The 21,960-nt window shown below is 50.2% G+C and overlaps 1 protein-coding gene across 1 annotated transcript in view; it reads left to right on the top strand.

The window, feature by feature from the left end:
- The window catches only part of LOC137327792 (F-actin-monooxygenase MICAL2-like), a 205,017-nt gene that overhangs the window by 137,429 nt on the left and 45,628 nt on the right, over window positions 1–21,960 (top strand). Inside the window, exons 20-23 of the mRNA XM_067993598.1 lie at window positions 7,294–7,368; window positions 8,920–9,030; window positions 14,823–14,946; window positions 16,849–16,966. Coding sequence (XP_067849699.1) covers window positions 7,294–7,368; window positions 8,920–9,030; window positions 14,823–14,946; window positions 16,849–16,966 — 428 coding nt within the window. The remainder of the gene's footprint in view (window positions 1–7,293; window positions 7,369–8,919; window positions 9,031–14,822; window positions 14,947–16,848; window positions 16,967–21,960) is intronic.

Below are 21,960 nucleotides of genomic sequence, written 5' to 3'. Positions count from 1 at the left end.
ACTGGAAACAGTTTCTCCTTATTTACTCTGTCAAACAACGTTCCTGATTCTCATCAAATCTCCTCTTAACCTTCTCTGTTCTAAGCAAGTATGTGTGACACTGTGAATGCCTTTGGCATTGCCCAAGGCGGATTGTTGAATATCATTTTTTTGTAAATATACGAACTGGCGAGGGAGCTGGGACTTGATAAACTCACTCCACATGGACACCTACCGGCCAAAGCCTGTAACTACAGTTGACATTACAATGGTATTTGTTGATGGGAAAGTGTGACCAAAAATCGTGACAACAGGAAGTAAGGATCTTGGGCAGGAAGTGTGAGCACGCTATGCACAATCTTTAATAACATTTAGGTAGATGATTAAAAGTATTGCACTTCCTGCAAGTGTCACACTTACTTTCTGTCACACTTTCCTCGTCACACATTGTTAGTCACACTCCTATTCTACAACAGTCCATCCTTCGATCCACCGTGAGCAATGCCACGGGAGATCTGCTAGTACAGGATGCACTGCAGCAACTCGCCAAGGCTTCTTCGACAGCGCCTTCCAAACCCGCGACCTCTACCACCTAGAAGGTCAAGGGCAGCAGGCACATGGGAACAACACCACCCGCATGTTCCCCTCCAAGTCGCACACCATCCCGACTTGGAAATATATCGGCCGTTCCTCCATCGTCGCTGGGTCAAAATCCTGGAACTCCCTCCCTAACAGCACTGTGGGAGAACCTTCACCACACGGACTGCAGCGGTTCAAGAAGGCGGCTCACCACCACCTTCTCAAGGGGCAATTAGGGATGGGCAATAAATGCCGGCCTCGCCAGCGACGCCCACATCCCTAGAATTACTAATAAAAAAAATCATCACATCAATTCATTTTCATCCAGATCAACTATTTTCTGAACTATTTTGATTCTATTTCTTGTATATTGTAGGAAGAATGAGGAGGGGCAATATAAACTAAATGGGACAATTTGAAAGGGGGTGCAGGAACAGAGAGACCTGGGGGGTGGACGTACACAAATCGTTGAAGGTGGCAGGACAAGTTGAGAAGGCTGTTAAAAAAGCATACGGGATCCTGGGCTTTATTAATAGGGGCGTAGAGTACAAAAGCAAGGAAGTTACGCTAAACCTTTACAAAACACTGGTTGGGCCTCAGCTGGAGTATTGTGTCCAATTCTGACTTTAGGAAGGACGTCAAGGTCTTTCAAAGAGCTAGCACAGGCACGACGGGCCAAACGGCCTCTTCCTGTGCTGTAAGATTGTATGATTCTGGTAAAGTGCTGTGCTTTGTCCTTTTGTATTCAGTAAAAGGCATCCACAGTGCAGTGAGGCTGGGTCACTGATTCCAATTTCAGACTCAGGCTGCGACGGTATTCAATTAACTGAAGTTTAATTCCAAGGAGCTGAGCTGCTTTATCTCCCCGCGTTTCTCCGTCGTCTGCACCGTACTGTAACCCTGTGCATTCGTTAACTGGGCCTCACAATTCCTTTTTCTCTTCTTGTCTTGGCCCGACCAGCTCGGAAGCTGACGCAGAGCCCTCCGATCGTGAAGGGAAGGTCACCTCCAGCCCGGGCGCCCCCGTATCAGGGCTGGAGACTAACGGACTGCGGCTGAGAGCCCGCCCGCCACTAAGTAAAGATGACGCGAAGCCCAGTCAGCCCAACTCAAACTCCAAGGCCCAGGAAGGTAAGGGGTTGTCTGGTCAACATCAAAGCTGGCGTCTCCTCCCAAATGCCTTTAACGATAGCGACCGGCTGGAATGTGCAAGTGGGCCTTTGAACGCAGACGTTATCTCATCTAATTGCTTTCCTTGCATCAACTCAAGTTGACGGGTGAAGTGGAGCTGACAGCTCCCTCGCCAGTCGTGGCCGGTCTCGCTCGGTTTGTTCAACCCCCATCCCCTGGGGACCCTTTAACGTTCACCGTCATTAGAGTGAAGTTGCTTCCCGGGTCTCTCTCATCCAATCACGTAAAAACTGCGGTTAACATAAGAAATAGGAGCAGGAGGAGGCCAATCGGCCCCTCGAGCCTGCTCCGCCATTCAATAAGATCAAGGCTGATCTGATCCTAACCTCAAATCGAAATTCATGTCCAATTTCCTGCCCGCTCCCCGTAACCCCTAATTCCCTTTACTTCTAGGAAACTGTCTATTTCTGTTTTAAATTTATTTAATGATGTAGCTCCCACAGCTTCCTGGGGCAGCAAATTCCACAGACCCACCACCCTCTGAGTGAAGAAGTTTCTCCTCATCTCAGTTTTGAAGGAGCAGCCCCTTATTCTAAGATGATGCCCCCTAGTTCTAGTTTCACCCATCCTTGGGAACATCCTTACCGCATCCACCCGATCAAGCCCCTTCACAATCTTATATGTTTCAATAAGATCGCCTCTCATTCTTCTGAACTCCAATGAGTAGAGTCCCAATCTACTCAACCTCTCCTCATATGTCCGCCCCCTCATCCCCGGGATTAACCGAGTGAACCTTCTTTGTACTGCCTCGAGAGCAAGTATGTCTTTTCTTAAGTATGGAAAGGTTGAAATCCTTTCTTAAGTTCGTCTGCATGATCCCAACCACTGCAGCAATTTTGTGGTCTAAAAGATTCCCAGCTGTGATACGATCTCAGTGCAGGTGCCTTTGCACTCTTAAGGTTGATGAGAAATTATTCCCTGACACTGAAGTTTTATTGCAAGTCTGGAGTTAGGGCCCAGCCCAGCCTGGGAAGAAGCAGAGTCAGTCTCCCAGGAGATAGTCTCACATCACTAAGATTTTCGTACTGTCTGGTGGCTTGCACTCTTCGCCTCTAAGTTAGAAGGTTCACTGCAGGGATTTGAGCACGTAATCCAGGCCGACACTCCACTGCAGTAACGTGGGAGTGCTGCACTGTCAGAGGTGCCGCCTTTCAGATGAGACATTAAACCGATGCCCCGTCTGCCCTCTCAGGTGGACCGTAAAAGATCCCACGGCCCTGTTTCGAAGAAGAGCAGGGGGAGTTCTCCCCGGCGTCCTGGGGCCAATATTTACCTCTCGACCAACGTCACTTAAAAAAAAAACAGATGATCTGTTCATCGTCACGTCGCTGTTTGTGGGATCTTGCTGTGCGCAAATCGGCTGCCGCGTTTCCTACATCACGGCAGTGACTACACTTCAAAAGCACTTCATTGGCTGCGAAGCCCCTTTTGGACGTCCTGAGGTCATGAGAGGCCCGATAGAAATGCACGTTCCCCCTTTAACATTCAATTTTCAGTGGGCAGCCATTCAACCGGCTTTACGGTGAGCATTTAGTGAACTATATTACCATCTAGTGGCAAAGTCGAGCATTCGCTCCCAGTGTTTGTTCATTGAAGGCCAAAGGGTAATAATGGGTGTTGTTAAAAGCTAATTATTCCACTCCATGGTCACCATTCAAGCCTCGAACAACCCCACCGAAAATAGCTGAATTGGGTCACTCGACTCGCCGCCATTTGTGGGATCTTGCTGTGCGTTATCAACGGCCGGTGCGTTTAACCCGTCCTATGTGTGGTGCTGTTATTGAGAGGGGCGATAAGACGTGGTGGGACGGGGTGAATTTCGTGGGGTTCTCTCCCAATCGTCCCCCATAACTTCGGCGGAAGAGCCCCCCCGCCCCGCTGCGAAAAGTCCCCTTCCCACCCCCACTAAAATTGCTGGACTATAACTTGGTGTTGTAAAATTGTTTACAAAAATAACAGGGACAGGAGCAGGCCATTCAGCCCCTCAAGCCTGCTCCACCGTTCAATTAGACGATGGCTGATCTGTATCTCAACTCCATTGAGCCCGCCTTTGCTCCATAATCCCTCGACACCCTTTATAACAAACCCTACCGATCTCAGTCTTGAAAATTTTCAATTGGCCCCCAGCGTCCACAGCCTTTTTGGGGGGAGAGAGTTCCAGATTTCCACTCCCCTTTGTGTGAAGAAGTGCTTCCTGACATCACCCCTGAACGGCCTGGCTCTAATTTTAAGGAAATGCCCCCTTGTTCTGGACTCTCCCCACACCCACCAGAGGAACATAAGAACATAAGAAATAGGAGCAGGAGTAGGCCAATCGGCCCCTCGAGCCTGCTCCGCCATTCAATAAGATCATGGCTGATCTGATCCTAACCTCAAATCGAAATTCATGTCCAATTTCCTGCCCGCTCCCCGTAACCCCTAATTCCCTTTACTTCTAGGAAACTGTCTATTTCTGTTTTAAATTTATTTAATGATGTAGCTTCCTGGGTCAGCAAATTCCACAGACCTACTACCCTCTGAGTGAAGAAGTTTCTCCTCATCTCAGTTTTGAAAGAGCAGCCCCTTATTCTAAGATTATGCCCCCTAGTTCTAGTTTCACCCATCCTTGGGAACATCCTTACCGCATCCACCCGATCAAGCCCCTTCACAATCTTATATGTTTCAATAAGATCGCCTCTCATTCTTCTGAACTCCAATGAGTAGAGTCCCAATCTACTCAGCCTCTCCTCATATGTCCGCCCCCTCATCCCCGGGATTAACCGAGTGAACCTTCTTTGTACTGCCTCGAGAGCAAGTATGTCTTTTCTTAAGTATGGAGACCAAAACTGTATGCAGTATTCCAGGTGCGGTCTCACCAATACCTTATATAACTGCAGCAATACCTCCCTGTTTTTATATTCTATCCCCCTAGCAATAAAAGCCAACATTCCGTTGGCCTTCTTGATCACCTGCTGCACCTGCATACTAACTTTTTGATTTTCTTCCACTCGGACCCCCAGATCCCTTTGTCCTGCAGTACTTTCCAGTTTCTCGCCATTAAGATAATAAAATAGTTCCTCTCTATCGAACAGAAAGAAGTTCCATTTCTGTAATGCCTTTCACGACCCCAGGATTTCCCAAAGTCAAGTGCTTTTTGAAGTGCAGTCCCTGCTGTAACGTAGGAAATGCGGCAGCCAAATTGCGCACAGCAAGATCCCACAAACAGCAATGTAATAATGACTCGATATTCTGTTTTTAGTGACGTCGGTTGAGGGATAAATATTGAACAGAACTCTCCCGCTCTTCTTCGAAATAGCGGCCGCGGGCTCGCTTACATCCTCCTGAAAGGGCGGAAGGGGTTAAAGATAACTCAACTCTTTGGGTCTCTTCTGGCTCTGCCCCCGCTTCCCGGTGAGGGAAAAAGGCACAGCAGCTCCTCCCCCCACCCCTGGTTAAAATCGCAGTGGGAGCCCGATCTGCATATTTAAAGGATGACTCCGCCTGATTCAGGCTTGCGAGAGTCGGTTAAAATTCCAGACGGAGGGAACGGAGCAGGTTGCAGGTGGGTACATCCCCCGGCCGATTTTAACTGCCCCTCCATACGGTTTGCACTGTTGGGGGGGGCAGGGTTAAAATCACCCCTTGATGGCCAAGGTGGTCCCGGCCGCTGTCCTGGCTGCGATCAGTGAACTCCGCACAGACTGCGAACTGAACCTGCGTCCCTCCCAGCTCTTCCGCCGTGGTTGTACACTGGGGTGCTGCTCTGCCCCACACTGCCGTCGATCAGCTATAATCATAGTATTATAGTAGGCACGGCACAGGAGGAGGCCATTCGGCCCATCGTGCCTGTGCCGGCTCTTTGAAAGAGCCGTCCGATTAGTCCCACTCCCCACCCTGCTCTTTCCTCGCAGCCCTGCAAATTTTTTCCCTACAAGTATTTATCCAATTCCCTTTTGAAAGTTATTATTGAATCTGCTTCCACCGCCCTTTCAGGCAGCGCGTTCCAGATCATCACAACTCGCTGCGTAAAAAAATGTTTCCTCATCTCCCCCTCTGGCTCTTTTGCCGATCACCTTCAATCTGTGTCCTCTGGTCACCGACCCTCCTGCCACTGGAAACAGTTTCTCCTTATTTACTCTGTCAAAACCATTCATGATTTTGAACACCTCTGTTAAATCTCCCCTCAACCTTCTCTGCTCTGAGGAGAACAATCCCAGCTTCTCCAGTCTCTCCACATAACTGAAGTCCCTCATCCCTGGTACCATTCTAGTAAATCTCCTCTGCACCCTCTCTAAAGCCGTGACATCCTTCCTAAAGTGCGGTGCCCAGAATTGGCTGAGCCCTAACCAGTGTTTTATAAAGGTTGAGCATAACTTCCTTGCTTTTGTACTCTACGCCTCTATTAATAAAGCCCAGGATCCCGTATGCTTTTTTAACAGCCTTCTCAACTTGTCCTGCCACCTTCAAAGATTTGTGTACGTGCACCCCCAGGTCTCTCTGTTCCTGCACCCTCTTTAAAATTGTACCATTTAGTTTATATTGCCAATCCTTATTCCTCCTTCCAAAATGCATCACTTCACATTTCTCTGCGTTAAATTTCATCTGCCATGTGTCTGCCCATTTCACCAGTCTGTCTCTGTCCTCCTGAAGTCTGTTACTATCCTCCTCATTGTTTACTACATTTCCGAGATTCGTGCATTAGATTACATCTGCGCACACATCCTGTCATTCCTTTTGAATTATAAATCCTGCAGCGCCTTCCTTGGCGGGAGGCTGTAATTACAGCGTGACAAGTTTACACAGGCAGTTCCCATTATAATTGTTTACATACAAATTTACAATGGCAATATAAAAATAAGGAGAGGATGTGTCACTTCAAAATTGAGATCTGAATTATATCCGTACCCCCTGGTCTCATTATCCCCCACCCACTAACCCCACTTCACCCAAAGACGACACTAGGTCCTGACTCCCCTGCATGTGAAGCTATGGAAGATTGGCTAGTTTTTTTCTCGTTCATGGGATGTGGGCGTCGCTGGCGAGGCCGGCATTTATTGCCCATCCCTAATTGCCCTTGAGAAGGTGGTGGTGAGCCGCCTTCTTGAACCGCTGCAGTCCGTGTGGTGAAGGTTCTCCCACAGTGCTGTTAGGAAGGGAGTTCCAGGATTTTGACCCAGCGATGATGAAGGAACGGCCGATATATTTCCAAGTCCGGGATGGTGTGTGACTTGGAGGGGAACGTGCAGGTGGTGTTGTTCCCATGTGCCTGCTGCCCTTGTCCTTCTAGGTGGTAGAGGTCGCGGGTTTGGGAGGTGCTGTCGAAGAAGCCTTGGCGAGTTGCTGCAGTGCATCCTGTGGATGGTACACACTGCAGCCACAGTGCGCCGGTGGTGAAGGGAGTGAATGTTTAGGGTGGTGGATGGGGCGCCAATCAAGCGGGCTGCTTTGTCCTGGATGGTGTCGAGTTTCTTGAGTGTTGTTGGAGCTGCACTCCAAGACTAGTGCTCTATATACAATTATTTTAGCCAGTTTTCATTGACTCTATTTTATAAATCTGACCCTTAGCCCTGAGACGAGCTCACAGCTTCAACACTCCAGCAGTCAACAGGCAAGAGAAATGGAGGAAGAAAATCCAGACAAGTGAGGATAGAGATATTATTAAATCACTTTTACACTTGATGTTTGCTCTTGTCCGTCCGCCAATCCCTTCCCCCCACCATTGGCGGCCGTGCCTTCAGCCGTCCAGGCCCTAAGCTCTGGAATTCCCTCCCTAAACCTCTCCCCCTCTCTCTCCTCCTTTAAGACGCTCCTTAAAACCTACCTCTTTGACCGAGCTTTTGATCACCTGTCCTGATATCTCCTTCTTTGGTTCGGTGTTAAGTTTTGTCTGATAACGCACCTGTGAAGTACGTTTTACTATCTTAAAGGTGCTAAATAAATGCAAGTTACATCGAATGTACAGCACAGAAACAGGCCACTCGGCCCAACTGGTCTATGCTGGTGTTTATGCTCAACACGAGCCTCCTCCCTCCCTACTTCATCTCACCCTATCAGCATATCCTTCTATTCCTTTCTCCCTCATGTGTTTATCCAGCTTCCCCATTAAATCCATCAACACGATTCACCTCAACTACTCCTTGTGAGAGCGAGTTCCACATTCTCACCACTCTCTGGGTAAAGAAGTTTCTCCTGAATTCCCTATTGGATTTATTAGTGACTATCTTATATTTATTATTGTTGTTTAGTGATTTATAGTAATTATATGGAGCACATGTATTGCCACTGTTCAATAGTATTTGATTTCAGTTATTGCTGTCTGCAGTATTTTGCGAGTTTGAGTTGGTTTGTCTGCATTAGGGATCCATGCTTACCAAATGCAGTCTGACCAAGATAATAACTCCGCTGTTTTACACAGCATTTGTCTTCTCTTCTCACATTGAATACAGGAGTTGGGATGTCTTGTTGAAGTTGTACAAGACATTAGTAAGGCCACACTTGGAATACTGTGTACAGTTCTGGTCACCCTATTATAGAAAGGATATTATTAAACTGGAAAGAGTGCAGAAAAGATTTACTAGGATGCTACCTGGACTTGATGGTTTGACTCATAGGGAGAGGTTGGATAGGCTGAGACTTTTTCCCCTGGAGAGTAGGAGGTTTAGGGGTGATCTTATAGAAGTCTATAAAATAATGAGGGGCATAGATAAGGTAGATAGTCAAAATCTTTTCCCAAAGGTAGGGGAGTCTATAACGAGGGGGCATAGATTTAAGGTGAGAGGGGAGAGATAAAAAAGGGTCCAGAGGGGCAATTTTTTCACTCAAAGGGTGGTGAGTGTCTGGAACGAGCTGCCAGAGGCAGTAGTAGAGGCGGGTACAATTTTGTCTTTTAAAAAGCATTTGGACAGTTACATGGGTAAGATGGGTATAGAGGGATATGGGCCAAGTGCAGGAAATTGGGACCAGCTTAGTGGTATAAACTGGGCGACATGGACATGTTGGGCCGAAGGGCCTGTTTCCATGTTGTAAACTTCTATGATTCTATGATTCTCAGTAACATCTCAATGCACTTCACATCTAATCAGTTACGATTGACGTGCAGTATCTCCTGTTACACGGACAACCATTTCTGCGCACAGCAAGATCCCACAGGCCAGGCAATGATTTCATTTCGGCGGTGGATTCCTCTTGCAGCACTTGAAGATGAGACAATCACAGCATTTAAGAAGGAATTAGAAATGCAGTTGGAGCGAAAAAACGTCGAAGAATTCAGGCAAATGGGAATAGAGGAGACAAATGGTGTCCGTACTTAAGAAAAGACATACTTGCTCTCGAGGCAGTACAAAGAAGGTTCACTCGGTTAATCCCGGGGATGAGGGGGCGGACATATGAGGAGAGGTTGAGTAGATTGGGACTCTACTCATTGGAGTTCAGAAGAATGAGAGGCGATCTTATTGAAACATATAAGATTGTGAAGGGGCTTGATCGGGTGGATGCGGTAAGGATGTTCCCAAGGATGGGTGAAACTAGAACTAGGGGGCATAATCTTAGAATAAGGGGCTGCTCTTTCAAAAGTGAGATGAGGAGAAACTTCTTCACTCAGAGGGTAGTCGGTCTGTGGAATTTGCTGCCCCAGGAAGCTACATCATTAAATAAATTTAAAACAGAAATAGACAGTTTCCTAGAAGTAAAGGGAATTAGGGGTTACGGGGAGCGGGCAGGAAATTGGACATGAATTTAGATTTGAGGTTAGGATCAGATCAGCCATGATCGTATTGAATGGCGGAGCAGGCTCGAGGGGCCGATTGGCCGACTCCTGCTCCTATTTCTTATGTTCTTATAACTCCATTTGAAGAACGAGTAGCAGCACAGGATCGATGGGTCGAATGGGAGAAATATCGGCCCCAGGACACCGGGGAGAACTCCCCACTGCTCTCCTTCGAAATAGCGGCCGTGGGATCTTTTGCATCCGCCTGGGAGGGGCAGACGGGGCCTCGGTTTAACGTCTCATCCGAAAGACGGCACCTCCGACAGTGCAGCACTCCCTCAGTGCTGGCACCGGGAGTGTCGGCCTGGATTATGGGCTCAAGTCTCTGGAGTGGGACTCGAACACATGACCTTCTGACTCAGAGGCGAGAGTGCGAACTTTTATGGAACAATTTATAGCATGTTAGGATTGAGGGGTTGGTTTTGTCCTGTCTGTTACTAGTTTAATGTTATTCTCAAAGCCTCTAATTGCCTTTGAAGTGCCTGTGCATTGTAATTTGGTTGATGACTGGAATTTACGTGAGCTTTTGTTGCTGTGTTCTTTTGGGGAATGGTCTGGGTTTAAATAAGAACAAGATGACAGGAAACCACACTTTAAAGGTGAGAATTGTAAGGAAGATTTCAGTTCCATCTTTATGTGAATCGCAAATGGATCGGGTGGTAAAATGGCTGCTACCTTTCAAAGATGGACTCCCACAGACCAGGAAAGACCCCGGTTCGAATCCCCCCGTCCCTCCTCCCGACCAACCCTGGACAACATCCCAAGTAACATTCGCGCCAGATAAGTGCCAGGCAATGACCATCTCCAACAAGAGAGGGTCTAACCACCTGCCCCTTGACATTCAACGGCATTACCATCACCGAATCCCCCACCATCAACATCCTGGGGGTCATCATTTACCAGAAGCTTAACTGGACCAGCCATATAAATACCGTGGCTACAAGAGCAGGTCAGAGGCTGGGAATTCTGCGGTGAGTGACTCACCTCCTGACTCCCCAAAGCCTTTCCACCATCTACAAGGCACAAGTCAGGAGTGTGATGGAATACTCTCCACTTGCCTGGATGAGTGCAGCTCCAACAACACTCAAGAAGCTCAACACCATCCAGGACAAAGCAGCCCGCTTGATTGGCACCCCATCCACCACCCTAAACATTCACTCCCTTCACCACCGGCGCACTGTGGCTGCAGTGTTTACCATCCACAGGATGCACTGCAGCAACTCGCAAAGGCTTCTTCAACAGCACCTCCCAAACCCACGACCTCTACCACCTAGAAGGACAAGAGCAGCAGGCACATGGGAACAACACCACCTGCACGTTCCCCTCCAAGTCACACACCGTCCCGACTTGGAAATATATCGGCCGTTCCTTCATCGTCGCTGGGTCAAAATCCTGGAACTCCCTTCCTAACAGCACTGTGGGAGAACCGTCACCACACGGACTGCAGCGGTTCAAGAAGGCGGCTCACCACCACCTTCTCAAGGGGCAATTAGGGATGGGCAATAAATGCCGGCCTCGCCAGCGACACCCACATCCCATGAACGAATAATAAAAAAAACCCGTCTCCAGCCTGTGTTAAGTTAACTAGTCTCCCCCAACACCGGCAGTAGGGACACTGCATTTAATTTCAGTGCTCTTTGTCCAGGGAGCATAGGGTGGGAGAGAAAATAATTGCCAGACTGATTGCATGTGTGTGTGTGTGTCATTTTTTTATTCGTTCGTGGGATGTGGGCGTCGCTGGCGAGGCCGGCATTTATTGCCCATCCCTAATTGCCCCTTGAGAAGGTGGTGGTGAGCCGCCTTCTTGAACCGCTGCAGTCCGTGTGGTGAAGGTTCTCCCACAGTGCTGTTCGGAAGGGAGTTCCAGGATTTTGACCCAGCGACGATGAAGGAACGGCCGATATATTTCCAAGTCGGGATGGTGTGTGACTTGGAGGGGAACGTCCAGGTGGTGATGTTCCCATGTGCCTGCTGCCCTTGTCCTTCTCGGTGGTAGAGGTCGCGGGTTTTGGAGGTGTCTGTGTGGGAGTTGGGGTGAGGATAGCCACGATGCCCCCCAAGGTCGACCAGCCTGTCGCTGCTCACCACCCGGACTCGCACACGAAAGGAATGGCCACTTGGATCTGGTACCGGATGGCGGGCAGCTATTTTCCATTGTTCAGTGCGTTCAGGATGAGGGAGAGAGAGAAAACTGTGAGGAGACAATCAGAAAGAGGAATTGTCATAATCTTCTTCACTGTTGTGCCTTGAGCTGCCTGTGGAGGGCAGCGGGGCCCTGTGTGACAGTGCTGAAATATTGTTTGATTATTGATTAGTTGATTGTCACTCCATCATTCTCTGTTCATGAATCTATATACACTATAATTTTATCTATTAATATTACAGTGAATAGGTCGTAAAAGAGTGAAATGACTGGGTTTGTTCACATACGCGACTGCACTTCAGAGCCATTGGTTGTGCGTGAAGCACTTTGTGTCATAAGAACATAAGAAATAGGAGCAGGAGTAGGCCAATCGGCCCCTCGAGCCTGCTCCGCCATTCAATAAGATCATGGCTGATCTGATCCTAACCTCAAATCTAAATTCATCTCCAATTTCCTGCCCGCTCCCCGTAACCCCTAATTCCCTTTACTTCTAGGAAACTGTCGATTTCTGTTTTAAATTTATTTAATGATGTAGCTTCCTGGGGCAGCAAATTCCACAGACCTACTACCCTCTGAGTGAAGAAGTTTCTCCTCATCTCAGTTTTGAAAGAGCAGCCCCTTATTCTAAGATTATGCCCCCTAGTTCTAGTTTCACCCATCCTTGGGAACATCCTTACCGCATCCACCCGATCAAGCCCCTTCACAATCTTATATGTTTCAATAAGATCGCCTCTCATTCTTCTGAACTCCAATGAGTAGAGTCCCAATCTACTCAACCTCTCCTCATATGTCCGCCCCCTCATCCCCGGGATTAACCGAGTGAACCTTCTTTGTACTGCCTCGAGAGCAAGTATGTCTTTTCTTAAGTATGGGTCATTGCTGAGAGATGTGATCAGGTTGGGAGGGAGGGGGAAGGGGAGTTGCCAACCCTCCTGGATTGGCCTGGCGTCTCCAGGAATTTGAGATGAATCTCCAGGACACTGCTGCAAGCAAAACCCCAGAGAAAAAATCATAGGGGCAATAAAAATAACGGTGTGTTTTTTTCATTTTCTTTGGACACTATTGTTTATTAATTATAAAAATATTGGACTTGAAATCATCCAATCGGGTAATGAAGAGTCTATTCGCTTTCTGATTGGCCGTGGGAAGGAGGAGCTCCGCGAGGATGGACATGTTGGGCGACCAATGGCGGGAGTGTTGGGGGGGGTGGGCTCAATGAGGATGGACATGTTGGGCGACCAATGGCCGGAGTGTTGGGGGGTGGGCTCAATGAGGATGGATGTGTTGGGCGACCAATGGCGGGAGTGTGGGGGGGGCTCCACGGGGATGGACGTGTTGGGCGACCAATGGCGGGAGTGTTGGGGGGTGGGCTCAATGAGGATGGACGTGTTGGGCGACCAATGGTGGGAGTGTGGGAGGGGCTCCACGGGGATGGACGTGTTGGGCGACCAATGGCGGGAGTGTTGGGGGGTGGGCTCAATGAGGATGGACGTGTTGGGCGACCAATGGTGGGAGTGTGGGGGGGGCTCCACGGGGATGGACGTGTTGGGCGACCAATGGCGGGAGTGTTGGGGGAGCTCCACGGGGATGGACGTGTTGGGCGACCAATGGCGGGAGTGTTGGGGGGTGGGCTCAATGAGGATGGACGTGTTGGGCGACCAATGGTGGGAGTGTGGGAGGGGCTCCACGGGGATGGACGTGTTGGGCGACCAATGGCGGGAGTGTTGGGGGGTGGGCTCAATGAGGATGGACGTGTTGGGCGACCAATGGCGGGAGTGTTGGGGGGGGGGCTCCACGGGGATGGACGTGTTGGGCGACCAATGGCGGGAGTGTTGGGGGGGGGGCTCCACGGGGATGGACGTGTTGGGCGACCAATGGCGGGAGTGTTGGGGGGTGGGCTCCACGGGGATGGACGTGTTGGGCAACCAATGGCGGGAGTGTGGGAGTGGGCTCAATGAGGATGGACGTGTTGGGCAACCAATGGCGGGAGTGTGGGAGTGGGCTCAATGAGGATGGATGTGTTGGGCGACCAATGGCGGGAGTGTTCGGGGTGGGCTCCACGGGGATGGACGTGTTGGGCGACCAATGGCGGGAGTGTTCGGGGTGGGCTCCACGGGGATGGACGTGTTGGGCGACCAATGGCGGGAGTGTTCGGGGTGGGCTCCACGAGGATGGACGTGTTGGGCGACCAATGGCGGGAGTGTGGGGTGGGCTCAATGAGGATGGACGTGTTGGGCAACCAATGGCGGGAGTGTGGGAGGGGGCTCAATGAGGATGGACGTGTTGGGCGACCAATGGCGGGAGTGTGGGGGGGGGGGGGCTCAATGAGGATGGACGTGTTGGGCGACCAATGGCGGGAGTGTGGGGGGGGCTCAATGAGGATGGATGTGTTGGGCGACCAATGGCGGGAGTGTGGGGGGGGGCTCAATGAGGATGGATGTGTTGGGCGACCAATGGCGGGAGTGTGGGGGGGGCTCCACGGGGATAGGCGTGTTGGGCGACCAATGGCGGGAGTGTAGGGGGGGGTTCCACGGGGATGGACGTGTTGGGCGACCAATGGCGGGAGTGTGGGGGGGGGCTCAATGAGGATGGACGTGTTGGGCGACCAATGGCGGGAGTGTGGGGGGGTGGGCTCAATGAGGATGGATGTGTTGGGCGACCAATGGCGGGAGTGTGGGGGGGGGCTCAATGAGGATGGATGTGTTGGGCGACCAATGGCGGGAGTGTGGGGGGGGCTCCACGGGGATAGGCGTGTTGGGCGACCAATGGCGGGAGTGTAGGGGGGGGTTCCACGGGGATGGACGTGTTGGGCGACCAATGGCGGGAGTGTGGGGGGGGGCTCAATGAGGATGGACGTGTTGGGCGACCAATGGCGGGAGTGTGGGGGGGTGGGCTCAATGAGGATGGACGTGTTGGGCGACCAATGGCGGGAGTGTGGGGGGGCTCAATGAGGATGGACGTGTTGGGCGACCAATGGCGGGGCAGGGCAGTTGGAGGCAGGAGGTCATGTGACCATACCTCCAGGAATATGTCCAACCAGATGTGGCACCCCCCTCGATAAGGTGCTTTATGAATGTTTTTGTTTAATTCTTCAGCTTTCTTTCCAAACACAATTAAATGTTAAATGATGAATTCTACCTTGATCGTTATGAGTTAAAGTCTTCAACACTGCCTTTCCCGTTAAAGAGCTCCCTCTGCTGCTGCGTAAGAAGATTGAACCAACGTCGAGGGAAAGTGACCTGAATCAAGTGAACTCCGCTGAGGACAGGGACCAGGGAGCTCAGGTATGGCAGCTGGTCATTATTGGCTGGTACTTGTTTTTTTAATCGATTCATGGGATGTGGGCGTCGCTGGCGAGGCCGGCATTTATTGCCCATCCCTAATTGCCCCCTTGAGAAGGTGGTGGTGAGCCGCCTTCTTGAACTGCTGCAGTCCGTGTGGTGAAGGTTCTCCCACAGTGCTGTTAGGAAGGGAGTTTCAGGATTTTGACCCAGCGACGATGAAGGAACGGCCGATATATTTCCAAGTCCGGGATGGTGTGTGACTTGGAGGGGAACGTGCAGGTGGTGCTGTTCCCATGTGCCTGCTGCTCTTGTCCTTCTAGGTGGTAGAGGTCGCGGGTTTGGGAGGTGCTGTCGAAGAAGCCTTGGCGAGTTGCTGCAGTGCATCCTGTGGATGGTACACACTGCAGCCACGGTGCGCCGGTGGTGAAGGGAGCGAATGTTTAGGGTGGTGGATGGGGTGCCAAACAAGCGGGCTGCTTTGTGAGGTTGGTTCATGATGATTTGGGGACCTGGCTAAGAACAGAAAAAGTGCACTGTGGACAGTCTGGGTGGAGAAGGGAAGGGAGGGAGAGAAGGAAAGACACTCCGTAACCAACTAATTCACAGCAGCAGCCACTTTGCACCAAATCTTCTGCACTCAAGGGACTACAAGCCAAGGGAATGCACCAGTATCTAATCTCTATACACGTGGAGAGTATTCAACGGAACTGTTCATAACATCAAAAAAAAAGCCTATGAGGTCCCCCCAAGAACTAAATGGACCAATTGGCAAGACTAGGTGGGGCCCTGGTACCATCTCTGGTCTGTGTCATGCTATATACTTTGGATCAAAAAAGGATAGAACAGGGTACTTTCTAAATGGCAAAAAGTTAAAAACAGTGGATGTCCAAAGGGACTTAGGGGTTCAGGTTCATCGATCATTGAAGTGTCATGAACAGGTGCAGAAAATAATCAATAAGGCTAATGGAATGCTGGCCTTTATATCTAGAGGACTGGAGCACAAGGGGGCAGAAGTTATGCTGCAGCTATACAAAACCCTGGTTAGACCGCACCTGGAGTACTGTGAGCAGTTCTGGGCACCGCACCTTCGGAAGGACATATTGGCCTTGGAGGGAGTGCAGCGTAGGTTTACTAGAATGATACCCGGACTTCAAGGGTTAAGTTACGAGGAGAGATTACACAAATTGGGGTTGTATTCTCTGGAGTTTTGAAGGTTAAGGGGTGATCTGATCGAAGTTTATAAGATATTAAGGGGAACGGATAGGGTGGATAGAGAGAAACTATTTCCGCTGGTTGGGGATTCTAGGAGTAGGGGGCACAGTCTAAAAATTAGAGCCAGACCTTTCAGGAGCGAGATTAGAAAACATTTCTACGCACAAAGGGTGGTAGAAGTTTGGAACTCTCTTCCGCAAACGGCAATTGACACTAGCTCAATTGCTAAATTTAAATCTGAGATAGATAGCTTTTTGGCAACCAAAGGTATTAAGGGATATGGGCCAAAGGCAGGTATATGGAGTTAGATCACAGATCAGCCATGATCTTCTCAAATGGCGGAGCAGGCACGAGGGGCTGAATGGCAACTGTTTCATTTCACGCAACACCAATCGGAAAATCCGAGCTTCATCACCTCGGCTCTGACGGGAGCGGGCACGTTGATGAGCTAATGGACAGGGCCTCCAGCTCCCTCTTGTGTGGGCCAATGGATTCAGGAGAGAGATTGCGAAATAAGACACACTATTTTCGAAGGGCTCGGAGATGTAAATATTAATATTTAAGGACCACTTTGACATTCTGCTTATCTGCAGAGCTGAGATATTGGACGCAGGGAGCTCTTATCAGTGCTGGACGCTAACTGTTCCCCGGGCATTGTCAGCGGACAAAGCCGACGTAATCTCTTAATTAGCACAGAATGTTCTTTTGTTCCACAGTCCTTGGAAACGAGGCATTAACTGGCTTGCTGTCTGCCGATTTATGGAGGCTCAGCAGATTCTTGCATTTGGACCTCGGGTGCAGGACAGGAATCTTCTGATACGTTTCGCAATCGTGGTGGGGAAATCCACTGAAGGAATGAGGGCCAGTTCTCCGGCCAAGACTTTCTTTCTTTCCTTTTCGTCCTTTGTTATTTTATTTTTGTTGAGCTGGGTGTCTGAAGGGCCTGGAATTCTGTCACCGTGGAGGAGAGGGGGTGGCGGGGCGGATTTACGATTATTTGGATTTCTCCCCGTTTCGACCACTTAACCACGAGGGACCACTTGCTCGCTGGCGTTCAAGGGACAGGCCAGGTTATCAAAGCCGCGCCCCAGACCCAGAGAGCAACGCCACGGGAGATCTGTTAGTTTCAGCAAGAGCTCTAGAGTCAACTCGGTAAATCAGGCTCCACAGGAGGGTTCCCGGGAAGAAAGGGGAGGCGAGTTTAACCTAACCCCCCCGTCGGAAGAACCAAAGGGCAATGCCACTTTTACGCCCCGCCCGAGTTTACTCGGTCAGTCAACGGAGAGCAATATTGGGCCAGGTGTAAACCCGCGACCTCTACCACCTAGAAGGACAAGGGCAGCAGGCACATGGGAACACCACCACCTGCACGTTCCCCTCCAAGTCACACACCATCCCGACTTGGAAATATATCGGCCGTTCCTTCATCGTCGCTGGGTCAAAATCCTGGAACTCCCTTCCTAACAGCACTGTGGGAGAACCTTCACCACACGGACTGCAGCGGTTCAAGAAGGCGGCTCACCGCCACCTTCTCAAGGGGCAATTAGGGATGGGCAATAAATGCCGGCCTCGCCAGCCACGCCCACATCCCGTGAACGAATTAAAATAGAAAGCTGCATTCCACCCGATCCTGTGGGACCCCCAACCAGCGAGTTTGGTTAAAATTGCCCCCCAGTATGTCAGAATCACCAGTCTAGCATTATTCTGCCAAGATGCAAGATTTGGAAAGTGAAAATTACAGATGGGATATTGCAAGAATACTAAAATGACAACAACAGCTTGCATTTATATCGTGCCTTTAACACAGTAAAACATCCCAAGGCGCTTCACAGGAGCGATTTTCAAACAAAACTTGACCCCGAGCCACATGAAGAGGTATTAGGAAAAGTGACCAAACGCTTGGTAGATAGGTTGAAAGGAGAATCTTAAAGGAGGAGAGAGAGGGGGAGAGGTTTAGGGAGGGAATTCCAGAGCTTCGGGCCGAGGCAGCTGAAGGCACGGCCGCCAATGGTGGAGCGATGAAAATCGGGGATGCGCAAGAGGCCAGAATCGGAGGAGCGCAGCGATAACTCGGAGGGTTGTAGGGGCTGGAGGAGGTTACAGAGATAGGGAGGGGGCGAGGGCCATGGAGGGATTTGAACACAAGGATGAGAATTTTAAAAATCGAGGTGTTCCTGGACCGGGAGCCAATGTAGGTCAGCGAGCACAAGGATGATGGGTGAACTGGACTTGGTGCGACTTAGGATATGGGCAGCAGAGTTTTGGATGATTTCAAGTGCGTGGAGGGTGGGAGATGGGAGGCCGGCCAGGAGAGCATTGGAATAGTCAAGTCTAGAGGTAACGACGGCACGGATGAGGGTTTCAGCAGCAGATGAGCTGAGGCAGGGGGCGGAGACTGGCGATGTTACGGAGGTGGAAGTAGGTGGTCTTGGCGATGGAGCAGGTATTCGGTCGGAAGCTCATCTCAGGGTCAAATAGGACGCCAAGGTTGCGAACGGTCTAGTTCAACCTTAGACAGTGGCCAGGGAGAGGGATGGAATCGGGGGCCGAGGGAACGGAGTTTGTGACAGGGCATCGAAGACAATGGCTTCGGTCTTCCCAATATTTAGTTGGAGGAAATCTCTGCTCAAAATGACTGAGTTATGGGAGATCTTTCCTTTTGGAGTGGCCTCACCTTTGTCCGACTCGAGCAAATAATCTCGGCTGACACTCCCAGCGCAGTACTGAGGGAGTGCAGCACTGTCAGAGGTGCGGTCTTTTGGAGGAGACGTTAAATTGAGGTCCCATTTGCCCCCTCGGGTGGACGTAGAAGATCCCACAGCCACCATTTCGAAGAAGAGCAGGGGAGTTCTCCCCGGTGTTCTGGTCAATATTTATCCCTCAACCAACGTCACTTAAAAACAGATTATCTGGTCATCATCACGTTTCTGTTTGTGGGATCTTGCTGTGCGCAAATTGTCTGCCGCGTTTCCCTACATTACAACAGTGACTACACTTCAAAAGAGCTCCATTGGCTGTAAAGCCCTTTGGGACATCCTGAGGTTGTGAAAGGCGCTATATAAATGCAAGCTCGCTCTTTCTTTATGTGCTGTGCCCAGGTGAAGGGGTGAGGATATCTAGTCCCTGGGGCCAGCGAATGCTTCCTTTTTGTGAAAAGACGTATGACTTTTGGCCCCTGATATTGCCCTGCCAGGATAGGGCCGTATGAACACTTGACGCCTTTCCCTGAAGTTCCGCTCTTGGTCGTTTTCGAGGAGGCAAATGGACTTCAGTCTCCGCTAATAAAAGCAGAGAATTTCAGATGAGAGCACTGAGCGTCCCAGCCCTGCGATGTCTCGTCCTGGATCGATGCAAATGTTCTTTCAAGCCACTGATGTAATTCCTGCTTGTTTTAAGTAGGCAATTTGTAATTAATTTGAAGCATAAAACGGCTCGTGTCAGGAAGAAAGAAAACATAAACAGGGAGAGACTGATATGGTCTCTGTTGATCTGTGTGTGTACAAGCGTGTATATGTGAATGCATGGGTGTTTATATGTCTGTGTGTGTGTCTGCGTATATGTGTATGTGTGTGTACATGCACGTGTGTGTGTACGTCCATGTGTGCGCGCGTCTGTGTGTCTCTGTGTGTGTACGTCTGTGTGTGTGTGTGTGTCTGTGTGTCTGTGTCTATGTGTCTCTGTGTGTGTACGTCTGTGTGTCTGTGTATGTTTGTGCCACCGGCCAGTAACCATTACCTCATCCAAGAGGGGAGGGGAGGTGAGGGGAGGGGAGTGGAGAGGAGGTGAGGGGATCACAGCTGAGTCCAGTACTGTTCTCACAGGATGTCCACATGCACCTACATTTCAGCACCAGTCGATGGACAGCAATCAGGAGCAGGAGCCCTGGTCAATCTTTCCCACTCAGGGGCACTGTGCAAAATTAGTACCCTCTTCCACCTTCCCAGATACCTCAGCACAAACCCTCATGGCCTATCACAACTTTACCAGCTGCACCTTCGAGGGAGATCTGTTCTTTATTCAGTACCCAAAACAATTTTTGCAGGGCTATGGGGAAAGAGGATGAGGAGTGGGACTAATTGGATAGCTCTTTCAAAGAGCTGGCACAGACACGGAGGGCTGAATGGCCTCCTTCTGTGCTGTATGATTCTATGATAAGTTGAGGTTAAATAAATGCGCCAGTGGGATCTATTATAAAACTCTCATCCTTGTTTACAAATCCCTCCATGGCCTCGCCCCTCCCTATCTCTGTAACCTCCTCGAGCCCTACAACCCTCTGAGATCTCTGCACTCCTCCAATTCTTGCCTCTTGCGCATCCTCGATTTTCATCGCTCCACAATTTTTTTTTTATTCGTTCATGGGATGTGGGCGTCGCTGGCGAGGCCGGCATTTATTGCCCATCCCTAATTGCCCTTGAGAAGGTGGTGGTGAGCCGCCTTCTTGAACCGCTGCAGTCCGTGTGGTGACGGTTCTCCCACAGTGCTGTTAGGAAGGGAGTTCCAGGATTCTGACCCAGCGACGATGAAGGAACGGCCGATATATTTCCAAGTCGGGATGGTGTGTGACTTGGAGGGGAACGTGCAGGTGGTGTTGTTCCCATGCGCCTGCTGCTCTTGTCCTTCTAGGTGGTAGAGGTCGCGGGTTTGGTAGGTGCTGTCGAAGAAGCCTTGGCGAGTTGCTGCAGTGCATCCTGTGGATGGTACACACTGCAGCCACAGTGTGCCCGTGGTGAAGGGAGTGAATGTTTAGGGTGGTGGATGGGTGGCCAATCAAGCGGGCTGCTTTGTCCTGGATGGTGTCGAGCTTCTTGAGTGTTGTTGGAGCTGCACTCATCCAGGCAAGTGGAGAGTATTCCATCACACTCCTGACTTGTGCCTTGTAGATGGTGGAAAGGCTTTGGGGAGTCAGGAGGTGAGTCACTCGCTGCAGGATACCCAGCCTCTGACCTGCTCTTGTAGCCACAGTATTTATATGGCTGGTCCAGTTAAGTTTCTGGTCAATGGTGACCCTCAGAATGTTGATGGTGGGGGATTCGGCGATGGTAATGCCGTTGAATGTCAAGGGGAGGTCGTTAGACTCTCTCTTGTTGGAGATGGTCATTGCCTGGCACTTGTCTGGCACGAATGTTACTTGCCACTTATCAGCCCAAGCCTGGATGTTGTCCAGGTCTTGCTACATGCAGGCTCGGACTGCTTCATTATTTGAGGGATTGCAAATGGAACTGAACACTGTGCAATCATCAGCGAACATCCCCATTTCTGACCTTATGATGGAGGGAAGGTCATTGATGAAGCAGCTGAAAATGGTTGGGCCTAGGACACTGCCCTGAGGAACTCCTGCAGCAATGTCCTGGGGATGAGATGATTAGCCTCCAACAACCACTACCATCTTCCTTTGTGCTAGGTATGACTCCAGCCAAGGAAGAGTTTTCCCCCTGATTCCCATTGATTTCAATTTTACTAGGGCTCCTTGGTGCCACACTTGGTCAAATGCTGCCTTTATGTCAAGGGCAGTCACTCTCAGCTCACCCCTGGAATTCAGCTCTTTTGTCCATGTTTGGACCAAGGCTGTAATGAGGTCTGGAGCCGAGTGGTCCTGGCGGAACCCAAACTGAGCATCGGTGAGCAGGTTATTGGTGAGTAAGTGCCGCTTGATAGCACTGTCGACGACACCTTCCATCACTTTGCTGATGATTGAGAGTAGACTGATGGGGCGGTAATTGGCCGGATTGGATTTGTCCTGCTTTTTTGTGGACAGGACATACCTGGGCAATTTTCCACATTGTCGGGCAGATGCCATGCCTTCAGCCGTCTAGGCCATAAGGTCTGGA

Source organism: Heptranchias perlo, chromosome 12 (genome assembly GCF_035084215.1).
Source record: "Heptranchias perlo isolate sHepPer1 chromosome 12, sHepPer1.hap1, whole genome shotgun sequence".
NCBI lineage: Eukaryota > Metazoa > Chordata > Chondrichthyes > Hexanchiformes > Hexanchidae > Heptranchias > Heptranchias perlo.
This window is presented reverse-complemented; position numbering and strand designations above follow the sequence as displayed.